General features: G+C 45.8%; 1 protein-coding gene across 1 annotated transcript in view; it reads left to right on the forward strand.

The window, feature by feature from the left end:
• The window catches only part of dre4 (SPT16 homolog, facilitates chromatin remodeling subunit dre4), a 126,208-nt gene that overhangs the window by 11,332 nt on the left and 88,964 nt on the right, over positions 1 to 25,912 (forward strand). Inside the window, exons 4-7 of the mRNA XM_065433308.1 lie at positions 407 to 466; positions 3,253 to 3,345; positions 6,161 to 6,307; positions 12,927 to 13,078. Coding sequence (XP_065289380.1) covers positions 407 to 466; positions 3,253 to 3,345; positions 6,161 to 6,307; positions 12,927 to 13,078 — 452 coding nt within the window. The remainder of the gene's footprint in view (positions 1 to 406; positions 467 to 3,252; positions 3,346 to 6,160; positions 6,308 to 12,926; positions 13,079 to 25,912) is intronic.

Raw genomic sequence — 25,912 nt, forward strand, 5'->3', positions numbered from 1 at the left:
GCACTAATGTCAGTTTCCGGTGATGCCCTGCTTTTTAGTTTTTTTAAACTAAAAAAATTTTTTTTTTTTGACTCCCACTTCTTGCACACAGCGGTCTCCCGAATTGTCATGTTGCTAGGTTTGCAGGTATGAGGATGTTTCATGTTCCAGCCCATGTTCCTATGCCAAGATAGAATTCTTTGCTTGCATAGTCTACTAAACTGTGCACACTCTTACTCATTTAAATAGTTTGTGTACTTGTGGCTCTGTTTTGTCATGTGTATCAAGTTCGTTTTTGTCGAAGAAGACAGTTGCACTTCATAGTGGTTTGTTGGTAGGCATTAAATGTGTGGAGGGGAATTTTTTCTTTGCTGATATACTATTTGATTTTGCCTTAAACAGTAGTCTTATTTGGACCTTTCTTCAGGCTGACAAAGACAAGGCTAACTTTGAAAAGCTGATCGACGCCATCAAGAAAAGCCGTAATGTAAGTATGCTTCAGCCGATTGCTTTGCATGGGCAATCATTGAGGTAAAGGGCAAAATTTTAAATAAGGGCAAAAAGCATTTTAAGGTCCTCAAGCAGTTAATATTAGTGCTTTCCAGTGGGCGACATGAATTCTTACCAATTAGCTTAGTGTCCGGTCATTCTAAGTAAATAAGCTTTTTTTTTTTCTCCCCCGATATAACCCTTTCACCATTTTGAATGGTTCAGTGAACACTTTTGCATCTTAAATTCATTGGCAAAAGAAACACGAGCCAGCAGCACAGCCTACTGCGGTTTGGCAAACATTGTTAAACAAAAGAATGTACAGTGCACTGCTGTCAATTTTTGCGAGAAATGCGTGCCAGTGATTCACATCTGTGTTAGCCATAGGAGTGCTTCCTGTTAGCACATGGCAGCAACAACAAATTGTGAGTTATGGTGCGATACAACTTAAAAAAAAAACAGCAGTTTGCAACCCAGGCACATGGACCATGTGAGGTTGTGTTACTCCACCAACCAATCACAGAAACAAGAAAATTGTCGCTATGCTGCCTTTTCAAAATGGTGTCATACTTGATACCTCCGGAGCGTCTGCTGTTGTCTTCATCGGCGGTAGCGATGAGGTGTGCAAGGGACATGGGCAAAGTGTGTGGAGTTTAAACATTTCACTCTTCCAATGAAAAGTCCGCGGTACAATTAATTTCACTGCTTAGCCTGTTTCACTCATTAAACTTCAATACTAACTGAAGTGAAACTTGACAATAAATAGTTGCAGCGACACAAGCGCTTTATGTTAGTTCAGTAAACAATTAGGCTTTCACCGTTCCACTATAATAGGCGAATTAAAATGTGTAAGATTATGGGCCTATAATTTAATTTTGTGGTTACGGCCTTATTTAGGTAATGGAAAGTTTGAAGTATGAACTATTTGCAGCCTCGCGGAGGAACAGTGACTGGCAGTTTGAGGGCGTGGGCAGGGCTTCACTGCAGACTTAAGTTGTATCGGACTATGCATCATTTTCTTGCTCGCATCTTTTGCTTTTATTTTTACATGGTGAAGTATGGTGCTGTGGATATCTGAAGCTCCAAACTTTCCTCTTTACAACTGCCAAAATGCTGGAGTAAACGTAAAGCTGCATGCGCTACAATGTTATGGCACCTCCTGGTGCTTGACTCTCGATTTTTCTTGACAATACACTAGAAAAGTGCGATTCTTTCAGCCTCTACTTCACATATCTTTGTAATATTTCCCTACGTGATCAAAATATAAATGAGCATCTCTGAAAAAAAAAAAATTTTTGACTAAATCGACCATTCTGCTGTATAAACTTGCATAAGGGCTGCACCTCCAACTTGGCAGCCCAAAATTTGGAAAATAAATTCCAACGGTAAAGCAAATGTGTTCAGTGCCCCAATCCAGCATACGCGCATCAGCAGATTTTTGCACACTGTGTACTTCTGCATGCAGCTACTAGCTGGTGAGAGTTGCGCGTTGAGCTCTGATGCAGTGGTACATCTGGGGTGGGCACAAGTCGCTGGCTGCGCTGGCACTATTTTGCGCAAATGGTTCGGTTCCATGTAAGGGCTGCACCTCGTCAGTATAGTGCAAATGTCTATCACACGAGTCTATACCGTAACTGCTGAGTACTTAGTGGTACACCAGAGCAATGAGCAGCATTTCCTAAGTTGCCCATCATAGGGAGAACTCTGATCGTAACTGTACTCGTTGAAGTAAAGATGTGCTCACTATTTCCAAATTACCGTATTTACTCGCATAATGATCGCACTTTTTTGTCAAGAAAATTGACGCAAATTCAGGGGTGCGATCATTACGCGGGTTAAATTTCCCACGAAAAGAAACATTTTCATTTTTCACCCCGCATTTGCTGCGGTATGACAAGTAGGCGGCTGCCGCTGTCAGTGCGAGACACGAAAACAAAAATGGCGGCTGGCAGAGCAAGCTGAACGCAATTCTTGTTCTCGTGAGTACATTATGCACATTGAAGCAGTTTCTTCCGTATCAGTAATGAATAATATCGTTAATATCGGCAAGTTTGCGACAATAATATAGCCATGTCCACTTTGAGGGGACAGAAACAGAGATGGGCGCGCTTAGCTGCCAGTGACATAGAAACGCATGGCAGGCATGCTGCGGAAACTGAGACGCTTGTCTTCACAACTATCCTAATGCGGCACGTTTCCGCTAAGGATGGGCGAATATCTTAGCTGTGTTACAAGCGTCGGCGTATGGATAGGGTACACTTATAGCGTATCACTGTAAACGTGGCCACTATCATTGCCGCTCGCGATTTGTTGCGTGCCCACGAGTGCAGACCAGAAGAATCAAAAGGCACCCCTTATGTTGTTAGTATTGACCAAAACCATTACGAAGCCTACAAATAAAAAAGCCGAAGCAAGTTTGGTTGTAGCTTTTTTTTTTTTTCATGGAAGTGCGCAAAGTGATAAAAGGAATGAAATCGGGCATCTGCTTAAGAATGTTGGGTGCGTGCAGACCGCTTTGTATGCCTTCAAGAGTCATTCGTGTAGCATGTGACAGATGGTAAGTGCGATCATCATTAGCTAGACTTAGCACACGACATATTGCTGCGACAAGTTCAGGGTGCGATCATTGAATTTTGACCTCAAAATTCAGGAGTGCGATGATTATGCGAGTGCGATCATTATGTGAGTAAATACGGTATTACTTGTCTTTGCTGGTCTAGGAGCTGTGTTTTATGGTGTGAACTTATGTTGGAAAACTTTGTTGTTTCTTGTAAACTTTAACAGGGCAAAGTGGTTGGTGAATTTAGCAAGGATAAATTTCCTGGTGAATTTATGGATGCCTGGCGGTCTGCTATTTCACCTGAAAAGTTTGACATGGCAAGTCTAATTGTTTTCGTTGTGTGTCAATCGCTTTGTGTGTTGGTCTTCTATTTCTATTTGAGTGCATGTTGATGTTTTCTACATAGACATCACAAAATTTGCTTGCAAAAGAAGCTAGTACTTGTGTAATATGTTGGAAACAGGCACTCGAGTTCTTCCCACCAAAATGGGAGCCTGCTGCATTCATATGCTTTAAAAAGTTTAATGAACGCTCTAAATTTCTTGTATTGTTTGATAGGAATTTGCCATTAATCTTTCCACGCATCAGTTTCATGAAAACCACTTGAAGCCTCCCATGCCATTAATACATGGCACAATTAATAGGCACAAAAGTCTGTTGGTTTTCCAGTTGGTAGGCCGTGCACCATCTGAAAGTACCATCCTCCTTTGGCACAGTTGTCATACATGATCAATATGGTAATGTTGCGTGCCTGCTAATGTTACTGTCTAGCATTTGTTTAAAGCTTGTTTTTCTAATCTGGTAATGGGTATGGTTTTAGATGAGTGATCCTGTAGCTTAGTGGCATTGGTACCTCCTAGATTGGGAGCAAAAAAAATTAAACGTAGATGTATAAGGTGGGCATACAATACTAGCATTTCTTACCATTCTGACCTTTGTATCTATTGCCATGCAGCTTCTAATTTTGTTTAAAGGGTCGATTTGCCTTTCCATGATGTTTTAACTTCAAAATACTTACCTGGCCTTGACAACATGAAATGCAAAAAAAGTATAACTTTGCTGTGGCTATACTTGATAATGCCTTTGTATGTGATTTGCTAATTTCATTAACATATATGACTTATTGCAAGCTAAGATGTACGCACTCTGTATACCTTCAGGAATGTGTAAAATTTCATGCAGACATGAGTTCAAAGTGTATTAAAAATGTACACAAAATTACATATTGCACAAAACTGGAAAAGGAGAAAAATGCAGTTAGATTTTGAAAGTTATTATTCATAAAAATAAAATACTGGCCATAATTTTCAGCAATGCCTCTGTAATGTATGAAGTCGCTACATCCTACCACACCACAGTTCTAACCTTGCAGTTCTTGCGGCAGGACTCTTCAACACTTTCACCTGTTGTAGAGTTTAGACATTAAATAGCACAAAAAAAAAAAAAAAACGGACAACAGCGAGAAGCACACAGGACAGAATGCTAGTGCTTCTCGCTGTCGTCTGATGTCTTTTTCGCTCTAGTTAATGATGTACAGTAAAAGCTCGTTAATTCGAACCGCAAGGGGAAGCCGCTTCAGTTCGAATTAACGAAAGTTCGAACTAACGAAAGTGAAGGAGAGCAACAGTACACTGCGATTTGGAAGCAGTAGGGCATGTCAGAAATTTGCCGTGTCAGAAAGTGATGGTGTGTGCCGCGGGCACACGCCATCTCCAAGTCGAAGCTCTGGTTCCGACTGTACCACACCACCGATGTCCACCGAAACGAACATTAGCCGAGGCTTAACACCATCACAATTAATCGCGACGGCCGATACCTCCTAAGCTGAAAACAGAGGTGCACAACCGAAGAAGACTGCCGAGACAAAGACGCTGAACATGTGAAGGTGGCGAAGGGCCTGATTCGTTAGTTCTTGATTGCATGCGCAGCTGTGACGTACTTGATTTGCTGTGTTTTGGCGCTTGCCGTGCCATCTCCGCACAACGTTAGCAGCTGTACAAGATTTGCAAAGCCTCCGAGATTCGCAACGGGCATGAAGTCTCGGAGGTTACGTAGAATGGAGAGGCGGCAGCCGCCGCTGCCTTCTGGCTGACCCCGCGTTGGTTAGATTTTTTTCCGATTTTGCCTTTTCTCGCCGTTCTCTCCGTTTCGGAGGCAATACAGCCTTGTGTGTAGGCAGTAGGCGCGTTTCTCTGGCCGTGTGTCAGGCGAGCGTAGTTCGAATTATCCGTGAGGGAACCTTCTCGCGTTCGAATTAACGGAATTTTTTATACATATACTTCTGTGGAGCTTGGCCGGACCAAATCGTACAGTTCGAATTATCCATAAATTCGAATTATTGAAGTTCGAATTAACGAGCTTTCACTGTATTTAAGTCTGTAATAAGCACCAGCTAGCCGAACTATCTTCTCTAATTCTGCTACCAATTGTATTTTATCATGGCTCTGGCTTTATCCAAGTTTTCACTCGCACATTTCATGAGAGCACTTAGGATTTTCTTGGTGTTTATGTGAAAAGCTCGATGACGTGTCAGTTTCTGTATGCTGATAGTAGAGCAGAATTTAGCTAGTTGCTAATGTTCGGCACTCACGGCACAGAACTGCATCAACGTGTTCGTAGACGAAAGAACAAGTTAGGGGCACTCGATTTCACAATGAATTAGAACAATGACAAATTCCTTGCACTTTTCTGCCAACTTGTGTATGACGAGTTTTTAATCATGGCAAGTGGGGCACATTTCACTTGCGACAAGCGTAGTAGACATGTGGATGTCACGCATAATAGTTGTTGCATGTTCTTTTGCCTCCTTCAAATACACTACCTTCCTTTTGATAAATTCGCCAGTTGCATTGACTTCCCCAACACTGCGGTCACCATACAAACTGCTGCCCTTGTTCGGCCTACTTTGGACAGGGACGTTTTTAACACTACACCCGAGTCTGTGCTATTCCTGGATTTGAGTACTTGAAATGGGGACTTGTTTGAGCTGTTGCTATACTGTGGCTGTTCTCTATTTCTGTTGCACAATTAAGTTGTGAGCTGTAGGATAAGGGACACATCGGTGCCTCACACTTGTCATACTTCGAAGGCATGCATGTCACTGTTGATTCTTATGTGTCTTATGGATTGCAGGTGGACATCAGTGCGGCTGTGGCTTATGTGATGGCTCCCAAGGAGGAGCAAGAAATAGCTCTTACAAAGAAGGCATGCCAAGTGACAGTGGATGTGTATGCCAAATACTTGCGGGACCAGATCATGGAGATAATTGATGCAGATAAGGTTTGATATGTTTTAATTCTATTGCGGTGTATACAGTGAAACCTCACTGATAAGATTCCATTTTGTAAGATTTCCCGGCTCCAATTTTTGCGATTGAAAACAACAAATGACCTGATGCAATCAATAGCTAGTGGCCAATTGAAACCATGCTGTGAAGTCCGCATTGCCATAGTCATCAACAGCAACCATAAAGCAACAATGGAAACGCCGAACTCTTCGTGTCTATTCATGCATTTATGCAATAAACACCACACGTGACGCCATGTGTTTACGAACACTGCTGCAGCTGGCGTCTGCAGTGCCACCGCTTGGAAGGGATGGAAAGCATGTGGCACTGCAAATCTAGGCACAAATGCACCTTCGGGATCTTGGCTTTGTCTAGGTTGTAATGGACAGCTTGGTAAACAGATTATCCAGCAGCAGTGAACCATTGTACTGACATTGATCACGAGCCGAGCCATACGCCGCACTCCCCACTTGTTTCCTCCCCCCCTTCTTTGTATCATCACTCATGCGCATTTGCTCACCAGCACGCTGCCACTTCATTGTGGCCTCGTGCAACAGTGGAGATTTGGCAGTTGAGTGTTTATTTGATCGTTCATTTAGAACGATGTCTGACACCAATGTGGTGTCAAAAAAAAGATTGAAAAATATTTGTTTTTACTGTGGCTGTTCATGCATTAAGTTAAAAAGTTTTGGAAGTAAGCATTTCGGATATTACAAACTTCAGATAAAATAGGCATTTTTTGTCGGATTATCAGGGTCCGTTGTAACGAGAGGAGACTGTATGTATAGCGACTTGTGTATGCACAAGCATAAAAAACAAATACAGTAAATATGGGCTTCTCTTAAAACCAATGACCCACTTCCGCCTAAGAACACAGATAATCTGTTACAGCTGTTGTTTGCACACATGGATTTGCGTGCACAATTGAGGTAATGAGCGGCATAATGATCTTATGAAAAGCTGGGCTCTGCGGTATAGGTGTGGTTCTTTGGCAGTGTCTTCACCATGTACTATCAGCGTGCAAAGGCACCTCAAGCACCTTTTCAGTTATTATTTGTATTACGTCAGGCCTGCAGGTTTCCATGCCATTTACCGTATCTATTGTAAGCCGACCTATTCTTTAAAATTTGAATATCGGAAGTGGGGGGGCGGGGGGGGGGGTCGACTTACAACCGAAACCAAAACATGGCACCGCCAAAAAAGCAAAACCGAGATATCAGGGGGGCTAAAATGAAGTTACAATTTTATGTTGGCTCTATCGCCCTGCTTGTAGCTTTTCATTATCCTGCACGTTTGTTCGCTTTTTGGAAGGGTTTTTCAACATTTTTTTCTTTTTTAGTTTTACAGTGCATACAACACTTGTGGAGGGTGTCTATAGTTCATGGAAGTGCTTCTGTTCCATTCACGGTGGCACCCTCAGAACGGCGGCACTTACAGGGGATAGCGATAGTTTATGGAAGAGCAGACACCGCTCACGTGTTTCTCTTTACCTGTAGCTCTTTAGTTTGACGTGTTCGACTTGACTGCTGGCTACGTGCTACTTCCATGCTTCCTAGGTCGTCATGAGTGCTCCAGGCCCACTAAACATTTAGCGCTCGTTCACAGCAGCGTTCAAGAGGGCTGCCATCCTTTATGCCGAAGAAGCAAATCACTGCGCAGCAGGCCACAACTTCGATGTTTCTGAACGGGTGGTGGGAGAGTGGTAATGGCAGCGAAGCAAAATTTTCACCTGTGACTGCAAGCGAAAAATATCCCACGGGCCGAAGTCTGGATGCTTTCCAAAGCTGTAGTCCAAGCTTGCAGCGTATGTAGCTGAAATGCGTGATTGGTCCCTGCCAGTGAAGTGCGACATCGTCATGAAACAAGCCCAGATCTTCGCCTTTTAAGGACCTGCTCTGCCGTGAATACAAGGGGCTGGCAGCAGGAAACCGCGAACTTAGGCCAACCGGACCTGTCGAGAGCCTCCTTGACGGGCACGTGTGGTTGGGTGCATTTGGAGTGGGCTGCTATTCCACAATTTCATGGTGCGGTCGTTTGCCAAATGTCAAATTTCGCTGCACGATGATGCGTTGTGGGACCTTAGCAGCAATGACGATGGCAGCATTAGTGAGTATGATTGCACAAGTGAAGATGAATAGTGTAGTGACCATGCCAGCTACTGATAAATTTTCGTTATGGAATGCGCCCTTGGGTATGCTCTTTTTTTTTTTTTGCCTGTCACATGCGATTTGATTTACTTACAATCGTGTAAATACGGTACTTCTTGTCTAGTTAGCAGAGTCACCTCCTCAAAGTCTGCCGATTGAGGGCTCTCACTGAGCAGTTCACGTATGCGGATTTTCTAAAACACTAGCTCTATGCAGTGATGGAAGTGGTGTGCCACTTGCGCCAAACTGTGCCATGAAAGAAATCCAGTGACATGCTGTGCCAAATTCTCATTTATTGCAGGTATTGCACCAGGCCTGTGCTGACACGAACCTGCTCCAAATTTGCAATATTTTGTATGCTAGAGAAGGCGCTGCACATCAAACAACCATACGTCTTGATTCACCCTTGCACGCTTTCCCTCACAGCTACAGCATATGCGGCACGCAGCTGCGATCTTATCGTGCTTTAACATTATATGGAACCCTTGAAAATCTCGGTCTTCAAACTTTTGATGAAGATGTAGTACACCTTTGCAACTTTTTAACAATAACGCGCGAGTGTCGACCGCAAGGTGTGTCAATTGCTTTGTAGCGGAAGAAACTTGTCATTCACGTAAGACAATAATGAATAGCTCATACTCGCGTAAGGCCAGTGACTTTATACATTATAGACATACAGAACTGACGCCTCCGCTGACTGCGCAGGTTTGGCTGGAGTGTCCGTATAGTTGCTATCACAATAATTGTTGCGTAATTATGGTAACACACGATTGTGAGGGCACAGCTGCTTGATGCACCTTTCTCGTGGTCGCTTAGTGGTATATCGACAAGTGTGTAAGGCTCTTTTTATGACAAGGCAGCCCAGTCATGGGCAAAAGAAAATTTGAAAATGGGACAAAATACTGACCTTGTTCCTGTTCCATATGGATTTGTGCTGCTTAGTCGTCCTTCTGCTCAGCTAGTAATTTCAATTTTAAAGATAAATAGTGTTGATATTGTAATGGACAGTTAAGGGAGACCAGATACAATTATTTATTGTGGGCTAACTTGTGCCCTGGGGGTAAATAAAAAGCACTGCCGCGTTCTAAACGGGAGATCAGGAAGGCCTTCTTCACTCACTAGCGTCGCTTCACCTCGTCTTCTACTTGTAGATGCCGACAACGGCCACCTGAGATGAGAGTGCGTGCGGCGAAAACACGTGCCATTATTTCATCGTATTTTCCTCCAATACACCATTGTCCTCTTGAGGGGGCGCACGAACCTGTGCGCATAGTTTAAATATGTTTCTGCCTTGTAGCATTATCCTCCCTCCAAAACGCATCGTCCCGATGCGTAAAGCAACGAAATTGTTCACAAGATGTTGTCTATACTTTTATATGGCACAGAATAGATGTTTGGTCGAATGTTCACTGCCTGTCATAATATGGCTTCAGTCTGACCACATGTACAGTTTCTGTGCGACGCCGGCATCATGATGAGCTCACTTGTCCTTCTGACATAACTTCGTAGTTCAGGGGACTGATGCAGTGAAGTACTCGGTAAGGGCCGAAAAAACGGTGCTAAAGCTTTTCAGACAGGCTGCGCGTCTGCACGGAAGTGCACACCCATACTCTGTCGCCTGGTGCATACTCTACTTCCATTCGCCGCAGGTTGTAACGGTCTGCGTCGATGCGCTGCCTTTGTTGAATGCAATGTCGCACCAAGTAACGTGCTTCTTCGGCCCTCTATGTAAAGTCACTGATGTCAGAGTTCTGTACAGTCGCTGACAGGAGCATTGCATCCAAGGGTGTGGTAACTGTTCGACCAAAAACAAGTTGGAATGGCGTTACTTGAGTGGTCTCTTGCAATGCGGTATTGTAGGCGAATGTCGCATAGGGTAAGGTCTTGTCCCATGTACGGTTCTCTAAGTCTACGTAAATTGACAACATATCGGTCAGAGTCCTGTTCAATCACTCGGTTAGCCCATTAGCGGTTAGCGGTACAGCCACCCAATTCTTTACTAATAATCATCATGTGAATGCTGAACAGATAATGTGCTAGTGCCTTGCTTGGAACAACCTATAAGACCATACGCCGCGACTAACATGAGCTTATCCTTACACACTGTCATTAATGCATGAGGATACAGTGCTTGTGCCATATATTAAGAAAGATTGGGTGGCTGTGTGCATTCAATTTGTTTAGCGGATGAAATGCTACGACAGGTAAAACTTGTAGCAGATGAAATGAAAAATGAAGCCAAGGACAGCTTTGGAGGAGGGTGAACTCTTTATTGAAGTGCAAAATTAACTGTGAATTAGTGGTAAATTTGCCTTTATCTTCATCTTTTTATGTAACAATAAAAGGAAACGGCAAAATGAAGTTGCTTGATTCTTATACAGTCGACGACCAATAATTTTTGACCGATTTCGTTCATAGTCGGCCGCCAGTGGTTGTATTTTCTCAGCGTAATTCGAGGCTTCAGTGAATAGGCATAAGCCTGCCTCGTGTAAGGCCAGCGCCTGCTAAAACTTCAAGCAAAAAAAGAAAGTGCAAGCCTCACAAGAGCAAATAAACAAGGTCAATATACAGTCGACTACTGATCATTCGGGCTCCGCGGGGAGCGTAAATAAGTCCGAACTATGGAATTTCCGAAAAAAACAAATGCATTTTAAGGCCCCTGTGCAAGGAAGAAGTGATCGATTCATTGCTGCATGCACTTCCGCTTACGGGCAACAAAGTCAACATACATTCTGCCAGTTTTCTGTTGTCTCTGTACGCTGATGCAAGTAGTGCAAAGGCTTGAGTCAGATCTGCATGTGAAGGCTCCGAGGCACACAGCACATCATCGTCACCCGAGTTAAAGTCGCTGTTTGACAGTGGAAGAATTTGCCGATATGTTTCATCATTGTTCAGTTTGGCGCACAACGACACCGCGCTGTAGACGTCTGCAAGGTCTTCAAATGTAACGGTGGCACGAATCGGCACACCTCACCATAGCAGGTCATCAACGATGTCTGCATTTAAGCTCGTTGTGGAAAGCGGCAATTGAGGCTCTTCAGTTGCGGAGTCAGACTGCGAGGGTACTGTTCGTGCCATTTCATGCGCACTGTTAATAACTTCATGAGGACGACTTCTAGGAGCCAGTAGAGCGCTGTCTGGAAGGCATACTAAACAAACAAGCTCAGAATAGCGGGACGCTGTCGGGATGGCAAATTCAACAAACAAGAGCAGGCCATGCACGGTGGTGCCGGAATGGATGTGACATAGTTTCTCACTATAACACCTAGAGGGAAATCTGGCGCCACCGTCTATGGGAGTTTCTTAAGGGGCGCTGTGCCGGCATGGGAATGACTGTATATATGTCTGCAAGGCTTGTGTTGGCTGGTGTTGCAAGAGGCTTTTTCTAAAATGTGTATACTGCTACACAAATAACGCGTTCTTAGAGTAAAATCTTCATAAAATTTTTCCATTCATGCATGTTACATCTTCCAGTGAAGTCTACTCACCTAAAATGTATAACCAAGCGAAGAAAGCAAGAACATACGAGAAACTGTTCCAAAGTGAGCACGAATCTTGTCGTCTGTCCTCCAAATTTAGCAGCCTGCTAATACTTTTTATGTTTCATATAATTGTACCTGCAATAACAAGTTCTCATAGTTAAACAAAACATGTTTTTGTGTGATAATAAAGCTAAAACAGCTTTTTACGTTCTGTTTTAGTAGAAAATTAATCATTGTGACAGACGGAACGGTGTTTGCCTGGCTCTCCGAGAACGATGTCAATCTGAAGTCACATGATACCGGCATTCCCATGCATACCACAGCGCAGCAGCACCAGATTTTCCTCTAGGTAATATGGTGAGAAACTCTATGGACGTGATGATTGCGATGTTGACGCAACCTCACAATTCAGGCAAAGCCTCCAAGATCTGCATTTGCAGTTAACTCTCTGGGGCGTAGTGCTGTGACCAAAGCAAGGCCTCGGGGATTACCATATAGTGTGTAATCTCTGAGGCCATACTCGATGTCTTGTCAAGGTTGCCAGAGGAGATAATGGCGGCAGAATTGGGGTACACTACGGCCACGGGCGGAGTCCGGATAAGCGGAATGTAGAGCTGGCGGCTGTCCGAAAAAATGGTCTTTATACATTAAGTCTATGGGGCCATTGGCAGTGCTGCAAAGTTGTCCGAATTACCGAGCATGTCCGAATTATCGGTGTACACTTTATCAGTCGGCGACTGTATAATACAATACTTAATGCAACATTTCCGAAAATACCAACTTATACAGAGCTTCCTATTTGCACAAGAGCAGTAAGTTACTGCTCCAGACATTCTTTTTTTGCTCCAAAGCGCAAATTTTTCTGCTCCTAACTGCAAACAAATGTTTATATCGAAATTTGTGGGGCTGCATCTTCTCATAGCTATCCTTGTTGTGAGGGGTATATTTTTGAAATGTTGATCTGAATGCTTATATAATTCCAGAAAGTGAAACACTTCAAGCTTGCTGAGGGTGTGGATCAGGCGTTCCAGGAGAAGAAATACCTGGGTGGTGTGGATCCATCTCAAGTGGACTCCTGTTACCCGGCGATCATTCAGTCTGGTGGCAACTACAATCTCAAGTTCAGCGTAGTCAGGTTGGTCTATACTGTGGGTTTAGAGTTGTGTTGCAAGCGTCATGAAGCTTCAGTGTCTTATACTTTGATTCATGCCTGCCAATAAATTTTTCTAAAGTTTATGGATTTAGGCTCATTCTACAATTTTATAGAGGTTGCGTCAAATACTAAGAAAAAATCTGTTTGCGAAGATGTTTTAAAGGTGTTGAAAGATGGAATGACAAAAGGTTACAAAGTATGCATACAGTGGAACCCCGATTATAGGACTTGATCAACAACAATGAGGTCTTAGGTCTATAATACAGGGTTTCACGCAACAGAGTTGAGAGGAGCTTCAATCTAAATTGCAACATACATTGCTTATACAATAAAACCTTCTTAATTGGGATTTTACGGGACTGGAAAAATGACTGAATTAACAGACAGCCAAATTATTGAGGGTATCAAGAAAACAATAGATGAATGCTTACTATGCCCATACGCCTTTATTTACTGGATAAATTTGCAACCCTTGCTTCTATTTTGCACAAATTCAGTGCAGAAGTGGCACTTCTCATCTCGTGACTGATTAGTGCTCTCGTCAGCGAGGGCCTTGTGACTTCCTTCACAGTGCAGCTCGTTTGACTATGGTGCCAGACCGTCTTCACGCGAGCAGACATGCTTTTCACTACCACGCGCACGTCCTTATTATTTTTTCACCAGTGAACTGGTCAGCAACAGATCGTTCGTCCATTGCAATGTAGTCGCGGGTTTGGTGCCAGCTTGTGGGCCGCGGTGGAATTGTGCTTCATCCTTGACAGCTTCTGCCAAGTTTCTTACATTGCGTGCGTATTGCACTGAGCAGGGTGTCTACCAACCAGGAAAAGTAGGAATTCGCAGAGATGTTGAATAGTCTGGAAATACTCAGGGAAAACGCAGGGAATTTGTGCTTCTACCAGGGAAAATTAGCTGTAATTTGATTGAAAGTGAACGAGAGTCATGCTAATACTGGCTCGAGTAACAGAGGAATCGTAACAAATTGTCTTTGACGCCATGTCGTCGGCTGGAGGAGTTGCCAGTATACATTCGACAGATTTTCCACATACCTGACTTTTGGGACATGCCCTATAATTTTGATGGCTTTGCAGCACCACCACGTAGAGTCAATGTGTAACAACGTATGAAATTTCGGATGCAAGAACCCTTTGCCGTCAGATTTTCTGGACTTTTTTTGCCATGACTGCAGATCCGAAACTGCATTAATTAAAGCCACCACCGCTGCCATTTTGATTATCTCGCCGTCTTGAACTGGCGCTTTCGCACACAGATCCGCTGGCAGCCGTAGCCACCACTATGGCAACTCTTGGCCTAGCTACTCCGACGTTCACTACTATTAGCAATTCGCTGCTGCTAGCAGTGGCACCAACTCAGCCTTTGTAATCTTGCCAATGGCTTAGAAGCTCGAGCACAGCACATTGTATTTTGCCGGTTTTAGAAAGCAAGCTTCACCTCAATACAGCAGATGAAGCATACGCGAAGTATTCCAGTTTGAGCATGTGGCCCGTTTAAGGGGGAAGGCTACACTTGAAATACTTTTTTATTTGTGGACAGATCTGAACGAAATTTTCACACTTAGTGTATTTTAATATGCGGATTCTAAAAGTATAATTAATTTTGCCATAGGATAAGTAGTTTCTGATATACTCTAAAAGCATTGTATAAGCTGGGTCCTTTGTTTGGAGGAAAATTAGCATTTAAACAGAAAACCCTAACACAGTTATTTGAGTATAAAGACTATCTAGAATGTTCAGGGAGTGCCATAAGGTATTAATCAATGTTCTAGGCTAATCTGAGCAAGAGTTAGAACTCATCAAAGTTGTGAGAAAAAAATGCCATCTTGACATGTCGAGCATGTGACCCATTTCAAAAACTTTTTGAGAAGAGTACTGCTTTGAAAAGGTGCATATTGCTTACTGCATGTATTTCTCTTTCTGGCAAAAAAAAAAAAAAATCATAGTTGAAACAGGACAGGAGCTATTTTACCTCCAAAATTGGAAGTCTGTCAGAATTGTTTTGAGAAATCAAGGAAAAACATTCTGCAACATCTTTATTGAGAACATACAGTGGAATCTCGATGATACGATCACGGCTAATACGAATTTCTGGATGATACGAATTTTTCTGTGGTCCCGGTCGAGCCCCATTACTTTCCAACGTGCTAAAGAATGGTTGTTACGAATCAATTTTCGACCCGCATCGGTTGATACGAATATTACCGAAGACATTTTAGAAATTTGAAAGTCTGCTTGGCGAAGGCCAGACGCTGCTGCCGTCTGCGCTCCGCTTCCCTGGCTTTACTGTTCGGTGAAATGGCCAGTCGCTGCTGCCGTCTGCGCTCCAATTCATTCGCTTTGGTGTTCGGCGATATCGCCTGTCGCTGCTGCCGCTTGCGTTCTGCTTCCCTGCCTTTAGTACCCGGCGATCTAGTCAGTCGCTGTTGGAGTTTCCGTTCTGCCTCCCTTGCTTTCACATCTGGTGACGTGTTCATTCGTCGCACGCGCATTCGCTGCTGGTTCTTCTGGCGTTTGATGTTGGGGGAATCCGGTGTCCGCTGCCGCTTCCAGAACCGCTTGGCGCGCAATCACTGGGCCACTTCGGAGCTACGGGTTTCACTCGACTGCAACGAGACGTCTGACGAAGGAGTGGCGGTGCAGCTGCCGACGCTCGCGCGCTCGTTCTACCGCTACTGTGTGACGTCACAGTTGCTATGCGCAGCTGCGCCCCCGACCGGCGCGCCGGTTGCTAAGGAGGGGAGGAGGTTGCGCCGCTGCGTGGAGAAGAGGCCACAGTTGGCACCATTCCAGAGCACGGACGGACGCGACCGCAAGCCCCACAGACGGCAGTGAAAGAACAGCGCGCAGTTACGTGATTTCTCCCTCTCTCTTTTGGTGCGGAGGCGCGGACGTGGCGCCGGACAGCGCGGAGGCCGTGACTGGGCGCGATGAGTTTGAAGCGGTGGAACTTTTGTTGCTTTTCTTCCTTTTCCGCGTGCCATCGGACGGAGTGGCTGCTGTGCTTCTAGTCGCGTTCTTGTCTTTGATGTGGGCGACGGCGAAGGACCACCACCGGCGGCTGAAACGCTGCATGCGCTCGAAGTTCTGAGGCGTGCTATGGCCGCGGATGAAATCAGCAACGACACGTGCACGTGTTCTTATGGATTTGAACAAAGTCTGCTAATTGACCTGACAAAGAAAAAGAAGCAGAAGGACATCGGAGACTTTTCCTTCAAGAAATAAATGCTTTTTACGTACGTGTGCCTGAGTAAATTCACCTCTCACTCTTTAATTTAGCTAGATTTAATTGTTTGGATGGTACGAATTTCGGCTAATACGAATATTTTTCTTGACCCCGTGAGATTCGTATCATGGAGATTTTACTGTACCAATAAAATCTCAAGGAAATTCACCAGGGGCATAATCTGGATACATCCCATCTTTATCCTGCTTTTTGGCCAGCTTCCTTGCGCTCAAAGAGGCTTCTTGCTGGAGTTAGCACTTTGTTGGCCGTCTTTCTCCTTTGCTTGCTGAGATGCAGTGCCAGGAATATTCATGTGTAGCTGCTGTAGAATTGCAGTGGACGCAAGCAGATTCCCAGTGTTGAAGCATAGGGCAGCTTCCCCAACAGCAGCTTGCACGGCAAAGAGAGATGTATGCTGCTCCTTTGAGACACTCCAAATCACTGAGTGTAGGCTCTCATTCGAATTGTGTGTCTTGCCTCGCTGGTATCTCTGGAGCAGGGTTTTTTCAGATAGCCGCATATATACAGTATTATATATACAGTATTATATACAGTATTATATAGGCAGTATTGCTTCTGCCATATGTTCTGGCAAGTTGTAGTGGTGCCTAGGTTCAGGCTCTCCCTTTGCTCTCGCAGCATTGTGACGACAGAACATTGTCAGAACATTGCTGAGAGCCTGTACTCCTTGGCTGGGTCCTTGAAAGCATCGCCGCTTTCTAGCCGCACCTGGACACAGCACGAGTCCAAGGAGCTCTTGTACGACGGATAAATCCACGATTGCAAATTTAGTTCCGCTGTCGTTGACGTCCTCTCTCGTGTCGAAACCCAGCAGCTTGAACTTTGGTTCCATTGCAGACTGTGACGCCAGGCACGTTTTCCGGCGCTCGCTACTTTCTTCAGTCGTGAAGGAAACGGTGCCTGTACGATCTGTGCCACCACGTGTGGCGTGGGCGGACTAAGTGTTGACGCTAGACGTGCCGGTTTGCAGCTCGAAATTCGATCCGGTAGAATGTCCAGGCAGACCAGCAACCAGCAACTCCGCGAGTATGACAGGCCTAGCCGCCTTCCGTCGCGCATTCCACAGCCGCTTGACGCGTAGTAACCTTGAGACGGCAATCTTTTCCAGCCATCCTGGCAGCGAAATGAGCACCTTATCAAACGTCGCGAAGCAAGCGGCTGAACAAACGTAGACAGTGGCGCAATGAAACCAGAGATAAACAAACGTAGCGAAACACGAGAGTGGTCGAGCGCGCGCCAATGAGCACCGGACCAATAGGAGCGAGGCGCGCGAGGGGTGTGCGCGCTTTGGCCAATTGGTGGCACGGACGCATCCTCCAGAAATGACGCGATAGCGTTGGTTTCCCTTCACCGACGCCATTTTGAGCTGGTGCGAAATGCGCACAAAGAAAACAGCTTCAAAACAAGCGCAAGATGGCAGCCATCGGCCACCGCGTTCGCAAATGGTTCGCAAAAGATTCAGCGTTTTGTTGAAGATACGACCTCCGATAGTGCAAAGCCTCGGTCGCGAAGCCCGCTACTCTGTACGTTGTCGTTGGACTTGCAGCAGTGAACAATCTTCTCGGCGTTTTCTTGTGTAATACTTGTGATGGTTCTGCGTAGCTGGAGTGGGGCAATCAGGAGTATGGTCTTGCTACTAAAACTGAGTGTGGTTTGTGAGATCCGCAGTTAAGTTGCATCTGGATGGAGCTTACCGGGAATAGAGGGCCCGAAAACGTGAAATCCTTTTGAAGTGAACGTACTCGTAGTGCATGCTATGTCGTAAACCGGCAATGGCCAAACGGCCATGAATTATTCCTAGTGCTTACTGATAGCCTTTGATGCCGTTTTTTCAGACTTTCTTACAATATCAGTTCTGAAATGTTTTCTGTTGTTTTCTCAAAACCACAATTTTGATAATGATGCCATATTGGAAGTGCATTATCTCTGCTTCTACTTGCGCTATCACTGGAAATGTTTTTTTTTTTTTTCAGAAAGCTAAAGCTGTGTAGAGTGCAAATATGCAAAATGACTATTGCATTAGAAAATTTTTTTAAAATGTTTTTTTAGCAGTTAGATGGATTTCTCTCACTAAAGTTGGCACTATTCTCATTAGATATAAAATTGGGTTACAACACCATACTTGCTTATTTGCATTCTTTGTTAGTTCCTCATCATTTTCATATGTTAACCCTTTGAGGGTCGAATTATTTTGAAAAAAACTTTCCCAGGTGGTCAAATTATTTTATTGCGGATCTTGAATCTAGAAGATGTATAAAGTAGGAAATAAATAGTAAAAAAAAAATTAGGAACTGTATTTTGGTGTTGGCATCCCTCAGAACTGCAAAATGTTCAATAGTACTTCAGAGTGGTACTCCTTGAAACACGGGTCTCCGCACAGCGCCTTATCGCAGTCTGCACACCTAAAATGCGTGTATTTTCTTCTCTCGGAGCGACGAGTTGTGTTGGCGCACACATGACATCTTCTCTGCGTGCGGCTTGCCTTGGGCAAAGGTCTGAGGCACCCTCTCGCGTAAGCGCGTTGCCGCAGAGAGCGAGAATACCTTGTGAGCGGCGGTGATACACAAGCTAAGAGCAGCGCCAATCAAGATAGAAATCAACTTCCGCCGCCCCTGCGATAGCGTGCCGACAAAGAGAAAAATAGCGTTTCGTGCGCCTCCGTTGAGATCACGCGGAGGAACCGAAACCGATAAAAGCGCGTTGCTGCAGAGAGCGGGAATACGTTGCGAGCGGCGGTTATAAACAAGCTAAGAGCAGCGTCAATCAAGATAGAAATCAACTTCCACCACCTCTGCAAGAGAGTGCCGACAAAGAGAAGACGTTTCGCGCAGCTCTGTTGCGATCGCGTGGCGAAACCGAAACTGCAAAAAGGGTGTTGCTGCAGTCTGCGCGACGCGCTGAAGCTAGAAATCAGTTCTGTTTATCTCCCCAAGAAGACAGCGCAAATTTCAAACGCTTCTTGTAAGCCCTAAGAGGTGGCAGCACCTCCCAGTGAGCACGAATCGTCATAATGGCGCGAAATTTCAAACGGAGGGTCGAAACCGTACCCGTACGGCGAAGACCTTGCGGGACAGAAAACCGCCGCCGTACATGTTCGGCGAAAACCTTCAAAGGGTTAATATTTATTATCCCATGTATAGTTTGGTAGATAGCTCACCTCCAAGCCAATATGCAATAAAGCTGAATTTATTCAATTTCTGGAAAGTTATTTACGCTTCACGAAAACTGGATGTATATTTAATGCTAGCACATTGAAATACATGAACTTAGCAAGTTTCATCAAAATCGACGGCGAAGGTGTGTTATCCCTGACATGATCATGCAGTTCACCATGCTTGGCGGAGCGAAGAAGTTCCGATCTATGCATCATTTTGGCTGTATGCGAAAGCAGGGGTAGGAAGCATGTTGATGCTGGGTGTCGGAGAAGTTTGGGAGGTACGCGCCTGTGACAAGGCTGCATTTGAGGGGCTTTTGTAGGTACCGGCAATAGCACGGAAGGTTCAGCCGTTCGCTGAAGCGAGCAATGCAGTGACGGCGTCAGATCAGCTTACCGCTCCTTACATGATTGTGAATCTGAATTTCCTCAACTTGATTCTTCAAGTTCTGCGATGTGATACGTGCAGCGAACCAGCGCATCTAGTGAGGGGTGATCGCGACTACGGCCTTGCAGTGAAGCTGGTTCTTGTTAGCGACAATTGTGGAGACATCGTATCCTGATGGGTCTCGACCAGAGTTGATAGTAAAAAGACATGCAACCCATTCGACATCAACATCAACCTCTTGGCTATGTGGGTGATGATGTCTACAGGAAATGGCCAGACAGCCATGAATGACGTTGTGGCAATGGATTGCCCCACCATGGGATGCATCACCCCGCTTTTCAGCACCATTTGAAGTGAACTTTGGAACTTGCTGCCACGCAAGCAGCGGAGGTCGCTATGAGCCAGTGTGCACACAAAGTGGCCACACTGTATGAGGACGTATGTTTTGGTCATAGAGGAAATGTAGCAGGGTGCTATTGAAGGCACTTATGTGACTCGCGGCCTCTCCTCCCACCTAGACATCTGTGCTGTCATGGAGCTCTTCATAGGGTATGTGCTGGACTACGTGTTACTCTTAAACTTCTATGTAGGGTGCAAACTTGGACCGAAGCTTCATTCTGACGGCTACACAGGATGGAAGAAGACACACCACTACAAAAAAACAAAAGAATACAGACAGCAAAGGTGGTCACATGAAAGTCGAAGCTAGCCTCACACTGTTTCAAAGGTCTTTAGAGTACACAACCAGTTACACAAGTACACATTGAGGTACACAACCAACTTGTGCAATGGTGGCCGCTGCACATTTACTGCTATCCAAGAAGCACAAGTCTATGGATTTGTCATTGTCCAGAAGGATTGTGTCAATCATGTCCAAAAGTGCATGTGTGAAGCACTGTGTAATTTAGTGCAGAAACAAGAAGGCGAGGGGAAGCGAAACCTTGGTGGGAGAGGCCAGCTGACAAAAGAACTCAACAGCTGAGCATGTATTATGTCAGTACTCTAAAATCCAATGACGGTGTCGCCATGCAGAAGGTTGTGAATTTGGTGTCGTCGAAATGCTGAACCCAGGTACCAGGACAAGTGGGAGAGGCAATGCTGCCTGTGTATACAGTAAAACCTCGTTAAACCGTACCCGCTTAAACAGTAGTTTCGGTTTAAAAGTAGTAAAGTCAATTTCCCGACTCAGCGGCCATTGAACATAATGTATTTTGTATCCGCATAAACCGTACCAGCTTATTGCGTACGCATCGGTTAAAATGTAGCGTTTCCACTTTTCGTCGCGCAAACATGGCGGTGCGTCGTCTCCATCGGGCGGCCCGGCAGAACAACAAGCCTCAGAGATCGGTACAACGGCCTCCAAGCGCCCTGTGCGTTTGCATGTGAAGCCGCATCAACATCAACATCATTTCGACGCCGCATGGACGCCATGCCAGAGAGCGTTGTGGCGTCGTGCAAGCGAGGACTCGCGTCATGTCAAAGCTAGGATAAAAAAGACGCCGGGTGCTCAGCATAGAAGAAAAATTAGACATCGTCCGTACTACCAAACGTGACACGAAGAAGTCGGCGCTGGCCTGCGACATGGATCTGCTGTTGACTACAGTGTGTGGCATTTGGAATGCGAAGTTGCTCGGCAGCGCTGCTGCGACCGCGAAGAGATGTTGGCTACGAGGTTCGACTATTCACCATCGTTGCCGCTGTTGTTGCCGAAGTGTCAACTAGCGACAGTGATGAGGACGACACGGAAATCGACAGCACGGGCTATTCAGGCCCGACAGTGGCAGAAGCTGCGCGTTACGTCAGCCTCGTGAATGCGATCGTCGCAAGAACAGGGGCGCGATAACGTAACTATTCCAAACGAAAAGTTTTCCAAATTCCGGCACCCGGCAATGAAAAAGGCGCCACGGGACTTATGCAGCACTACTGCGCGCGTGCACGGAGAATACGTAACGCCAACGAGGAATCTGTCGTGCCGTGCGAGTGTTTGCCGAGAAGAGGGGGGCTGGCTGAGAAGCTGGCACGCAGCTTCAGTAAGTTTGAGGCCGCTGTCGTCGTGCTAGGCCGCCGCGACATCAAACGAAAATAACACTTACGTCCCGCGAAGTGAATAAATACTGCATGTTTTTTCCCCTTTCATCGCACTCTCTCTGAGTTCCGTTATCGACAGGTAAGTGGGCGATCTCATGCTATTTCGCTTAAACAGTACTACCGTTTAGTACGTACTTTTTCCGAGCTCCGGCCGACTACGGTTTAACGAGGTTTCACTGTACTCGGTTATTTGAAAAGACTCTGCTCCAAAGATGCCAGCAAGGCAAGATTCAAATGAAAGCCTACACTGTGATTTGGAGTTATGTCAAAGGAATAGCATGCACCTCTCTTTGCTGTGCAAGTTGCTGTTGCAGAATCTGTCCTATGCTTCAGCACTGGGTGTCTGCATGCGTCAGCTGCAATTCTACAGCAGCTAGACATAAATATTTCTGGCAGTACATCTCGGAGGGCAGAGGAGAAAGATCTTCGTCTAAGTGCTAGCTCCAGCAACAAGTGAGAAGCCTCTTTGAGTGTGACAGTGGTGGAAGTGCTGCGCCATATTGTGCTCAACCATCAAGCTACGTCAACCTGTGCCAAAACCGCGGCCGCTCGATGCAAAAGCAGAGAGTGTGGCCCGCTGCGTTGCGCCTGAAGGGCGTCTCGGGCCTAGTTCTTCGCGCGCCCGCTGTGGCGCCACTGCTCGGGGATGGCTGCTGAGAGAGAGCTCCTTCACAGCTGCGTCGGCATGCGCGATCTCCACTTCAATCAAGGCGTAAATAATGCGTTTTATTTTTGGAAATTGCAGATCAAATATTTAAGTCGTCATTAGAAGTGCTGATTATGCCACAAACGCCAACAGATTATCACAGGAGTGGAAATCTATTCTATATGTAATACACCTGAAAGCTATCTGTGATGGTTGCCCGTACGATACACGACCGGGTAATGTACTTGCATCGAGAGGTTCTGCTTGAAGTATTGTTTATCAGTACTTTTATTCACTTCTCGTGAATGCATACGCAAAGCAAAAAGTTTACATAGGGAGAACTTGTACCGAGTTTCCCAAGTAATGCAAACTAACGTAGATGAAATAAAAACGCTTATCATTGCAAATAATCATCAGTAGATGTTTCTCATCAAGACGAAGCATATTGAGTGATGCTGGAGCCTATCTAAGGAGTGCGCCACTTTTAACGCCTCCCCCATCCCCATCCTGCTTGGCATCAAAATCACCTCAGGCCCTGTTAAAAAAAAATAAAGAAATATGGCTACATGCCATATGTCTACATCTAAGTCATTAAGTCATTTAAATTTAAGTCATAAAGTCCACGGCAGATTGCCATGGACGATCTCGACCGCGAGAAGACTGCCTTATTAACACCCGACAGTCTTTATCAATTCAAAGTGATGCCGTTCGGTCTATGTAACGCTCCTGCCACTTCTCCCTTCTTCCACTCCCTTCTTCACGGTTTCAAATGGTCCACGTGCCTGTGCTACTTGGACGACGTTATAGTATTCTCCCCAACATTCGCTACGCACCTCGAGCGTCTCTCAGCAGTCCTGGACGTTTTTCGGCGAGCCGGTCTGCAACTTAACGCATCGAAGTGCCAATTTGTCCGTCGCCACATTACCGTCCTTGTACATCTCGTTGACGCGAACAGAGTGCAACCGGACCCAGACAAGATCTATGCTGTTACGCACTTCCCTGTTCCAAAGTGTGTCAAGGATGTGCGCAGCTTCAACGGCCTTTGCTCGTACTTCCGCCGTTTCGTGGAAAATTTCGCGGCCATAGCACGACCACTAACCGAGCTCTTGAAAATAGACGCCCCTTTCCAGTGGGGCGATAACGAGGCCTCTGCATTCTCGCTTCTAATTGACCTTCTCACTACGCCTCCCATTCTGGCCCATTTCGATCCTTCTGCGCCTACCGAAGTCCGTACTGATGCCAGCGGTCACGGAATTGGCGCAGTACTGGCACAACGCCAGCGTGGCCACGACTGTGTTATCGTTTACGCCAGCAGGCTCCTCTCGCCCGCGGAGTGCAACTATTCCATCACTGAGCGTGAGTGTCTGGCCCTAGTTTGGGCAGTTGCAAAGTTCCACCCATACTTATATGGCCGACCCTTTTCCGTTATCACAGACCATCACGCGCTTTGCTGGTTATGCTCATTGAAAGACCCTACAGGAAGACTTGGTCGCTGGGCCTTACGCCTCCAAGAATATTCGTTCTCTGTCACCTACAAATCTGGCCGACTACACAAGGACGCTGACCGCCTGTCTCGCTACCCGGTAGACGAGCCTGACGACGCCGACAGTAGTACCGCCGACGGCATTTTCTCTGTGTCTGCCTTTGCTAACATCGCCGATGAGCAGTACTGAGACCTATCGCTGCGTGTACTCATCGAGAGTCTGCGCTCTACACCTACCGACGCATCCGTTCGCCGATATGTCTTCCAGGGTGGCATTCTGTACCGAAGGAACTTCCTCCCTGATGGCTCTGATCTTCTTCTTGTCGTGCCAAAACATCTACGACAGACTGTGCTCTTTGAGATGCATGACGCACCCACTGCAGGACATCTTGGGGTAACCCGCACGTACGACCGCATCCGCCGCCGCTTCTATTGGCCTGGTCTCGCTTGCTTCGTCCGACGCTATGTTGCTTCCTGTGATCCCTGCCAGCGTCGGAAAACGCCTCAGGTGCTACCTTCCGGTCATCTCCAGCCGATCACCGTCCCTGTGGAACCGTTCTTTCGTGTTGGATTAGGCCTCCTCGGTCCCTTTCCCATGTCATCTTCTGGGAACAAATGGGTAGCCGTCGCAACTGATTACGCCACCCAATACGCTATTGCGCGGGCTCTCCCTACCAGTTGCGCCACTGACGTTGCGGACTTTCTTTTGCGTGACATTATCTTAGTGCATGGCGCCCCGCGACAGCTGCTTACTGACCGTGGTCGTAACTATAGAAACAAGCAATTCAATGTAGGTGAAGTTGTCGGAAGTTTACAAGTGCAGCTGCAGCCAAGAAAAGTACAAAATATGCTTGAGCCAGCAGCTTGATATCTTTATTGCATTGTCATAAGCAAGGACGAATATATTCACTGGTATTCACAAACGGAAAACCTTCCTTGTGAGAGGTTTATGTGACAACCTCAAAAGTCGCTCCACTGTTGAATTAACATTCCCAGCCCAGTTGGCTAAGAGGGGCCGCAGCAACTTCCTCAAGAATATTTTGCAAAGCTTCTCTCTCAGTGTGAGCATAGTCCTTTCTCGCACACATTAACTGCCGATACTGTGTGAAATGCGGAAGTAATGCTGATATCAGCAGGTGGCCTAGATTGCTGCTTTTTAGAGTCTCATCTGTCTTCATGACTCCCTGAACAAAGATGTGTCACCTGGCAAAGCTTAAGGGGAGATGCGGGTCGTAAAACGCCGATTTTTATTTAAAAAGTCAGTTATGTTTTCGACTGTTTCAACAAGATTGATCCCTCCTCTTTCATATATAAAGAAATCAGAGCCGTAAATGATCGGTAAATTATAAATAAACTTGGTGAAAGCACTCAAGGTGGCAAGAAAAGGTGCAAATCTGGCCCATTTTCCAGCGCGTGATGCGTCAAATCGCGGTGTCGCAAGCCATTGGGCTTGTGCAAGGCAGTAGGCCTACACTTTTTCTCTCCGAGGTCGGCTTTGCCGTGTCACAATCTCCCCGGGAAGTAATAATAAAAACATTTCTCCGCTGAAACCAAGCGCTTTCGCTGGATTTCTAACTCGCGTGGTGCGATTCCAGCCACGCCATTGGCTGCTAGCGTGTGACGCGGCCGCAGTTGTCTGCTCTTTCGGCCACGCGCCGCTCTCTCGACGTGTTCCCGGGCTTTCAGACATTTTTCTGCTCCTTGTTTCGATGGATCCCGTGAAGAAATGCGATTTTCGATCTCGAAAGTATCAGTCGAAGCACAAGTTCAAGGGGACTCGCCGCAAAGTCAAGCGGCGT

This window comes from Dermacentor albipictus, chromosome 1 (assembly GCF_038994185.2).
Source record: "Dermacentor albipictus isolate Rhodes 1998 colony chromosome 1, USDA_Dalb.pri_finalv2, whole genome shotgun sequence".
Classification (NCBI taxonomy): domain Eukaryota; kingdom Metazoa; phylum Arthropoda; class Arachnida; order Ixodida; family Ixodidae; genus Dermacentor; species Dermacentor albipictus.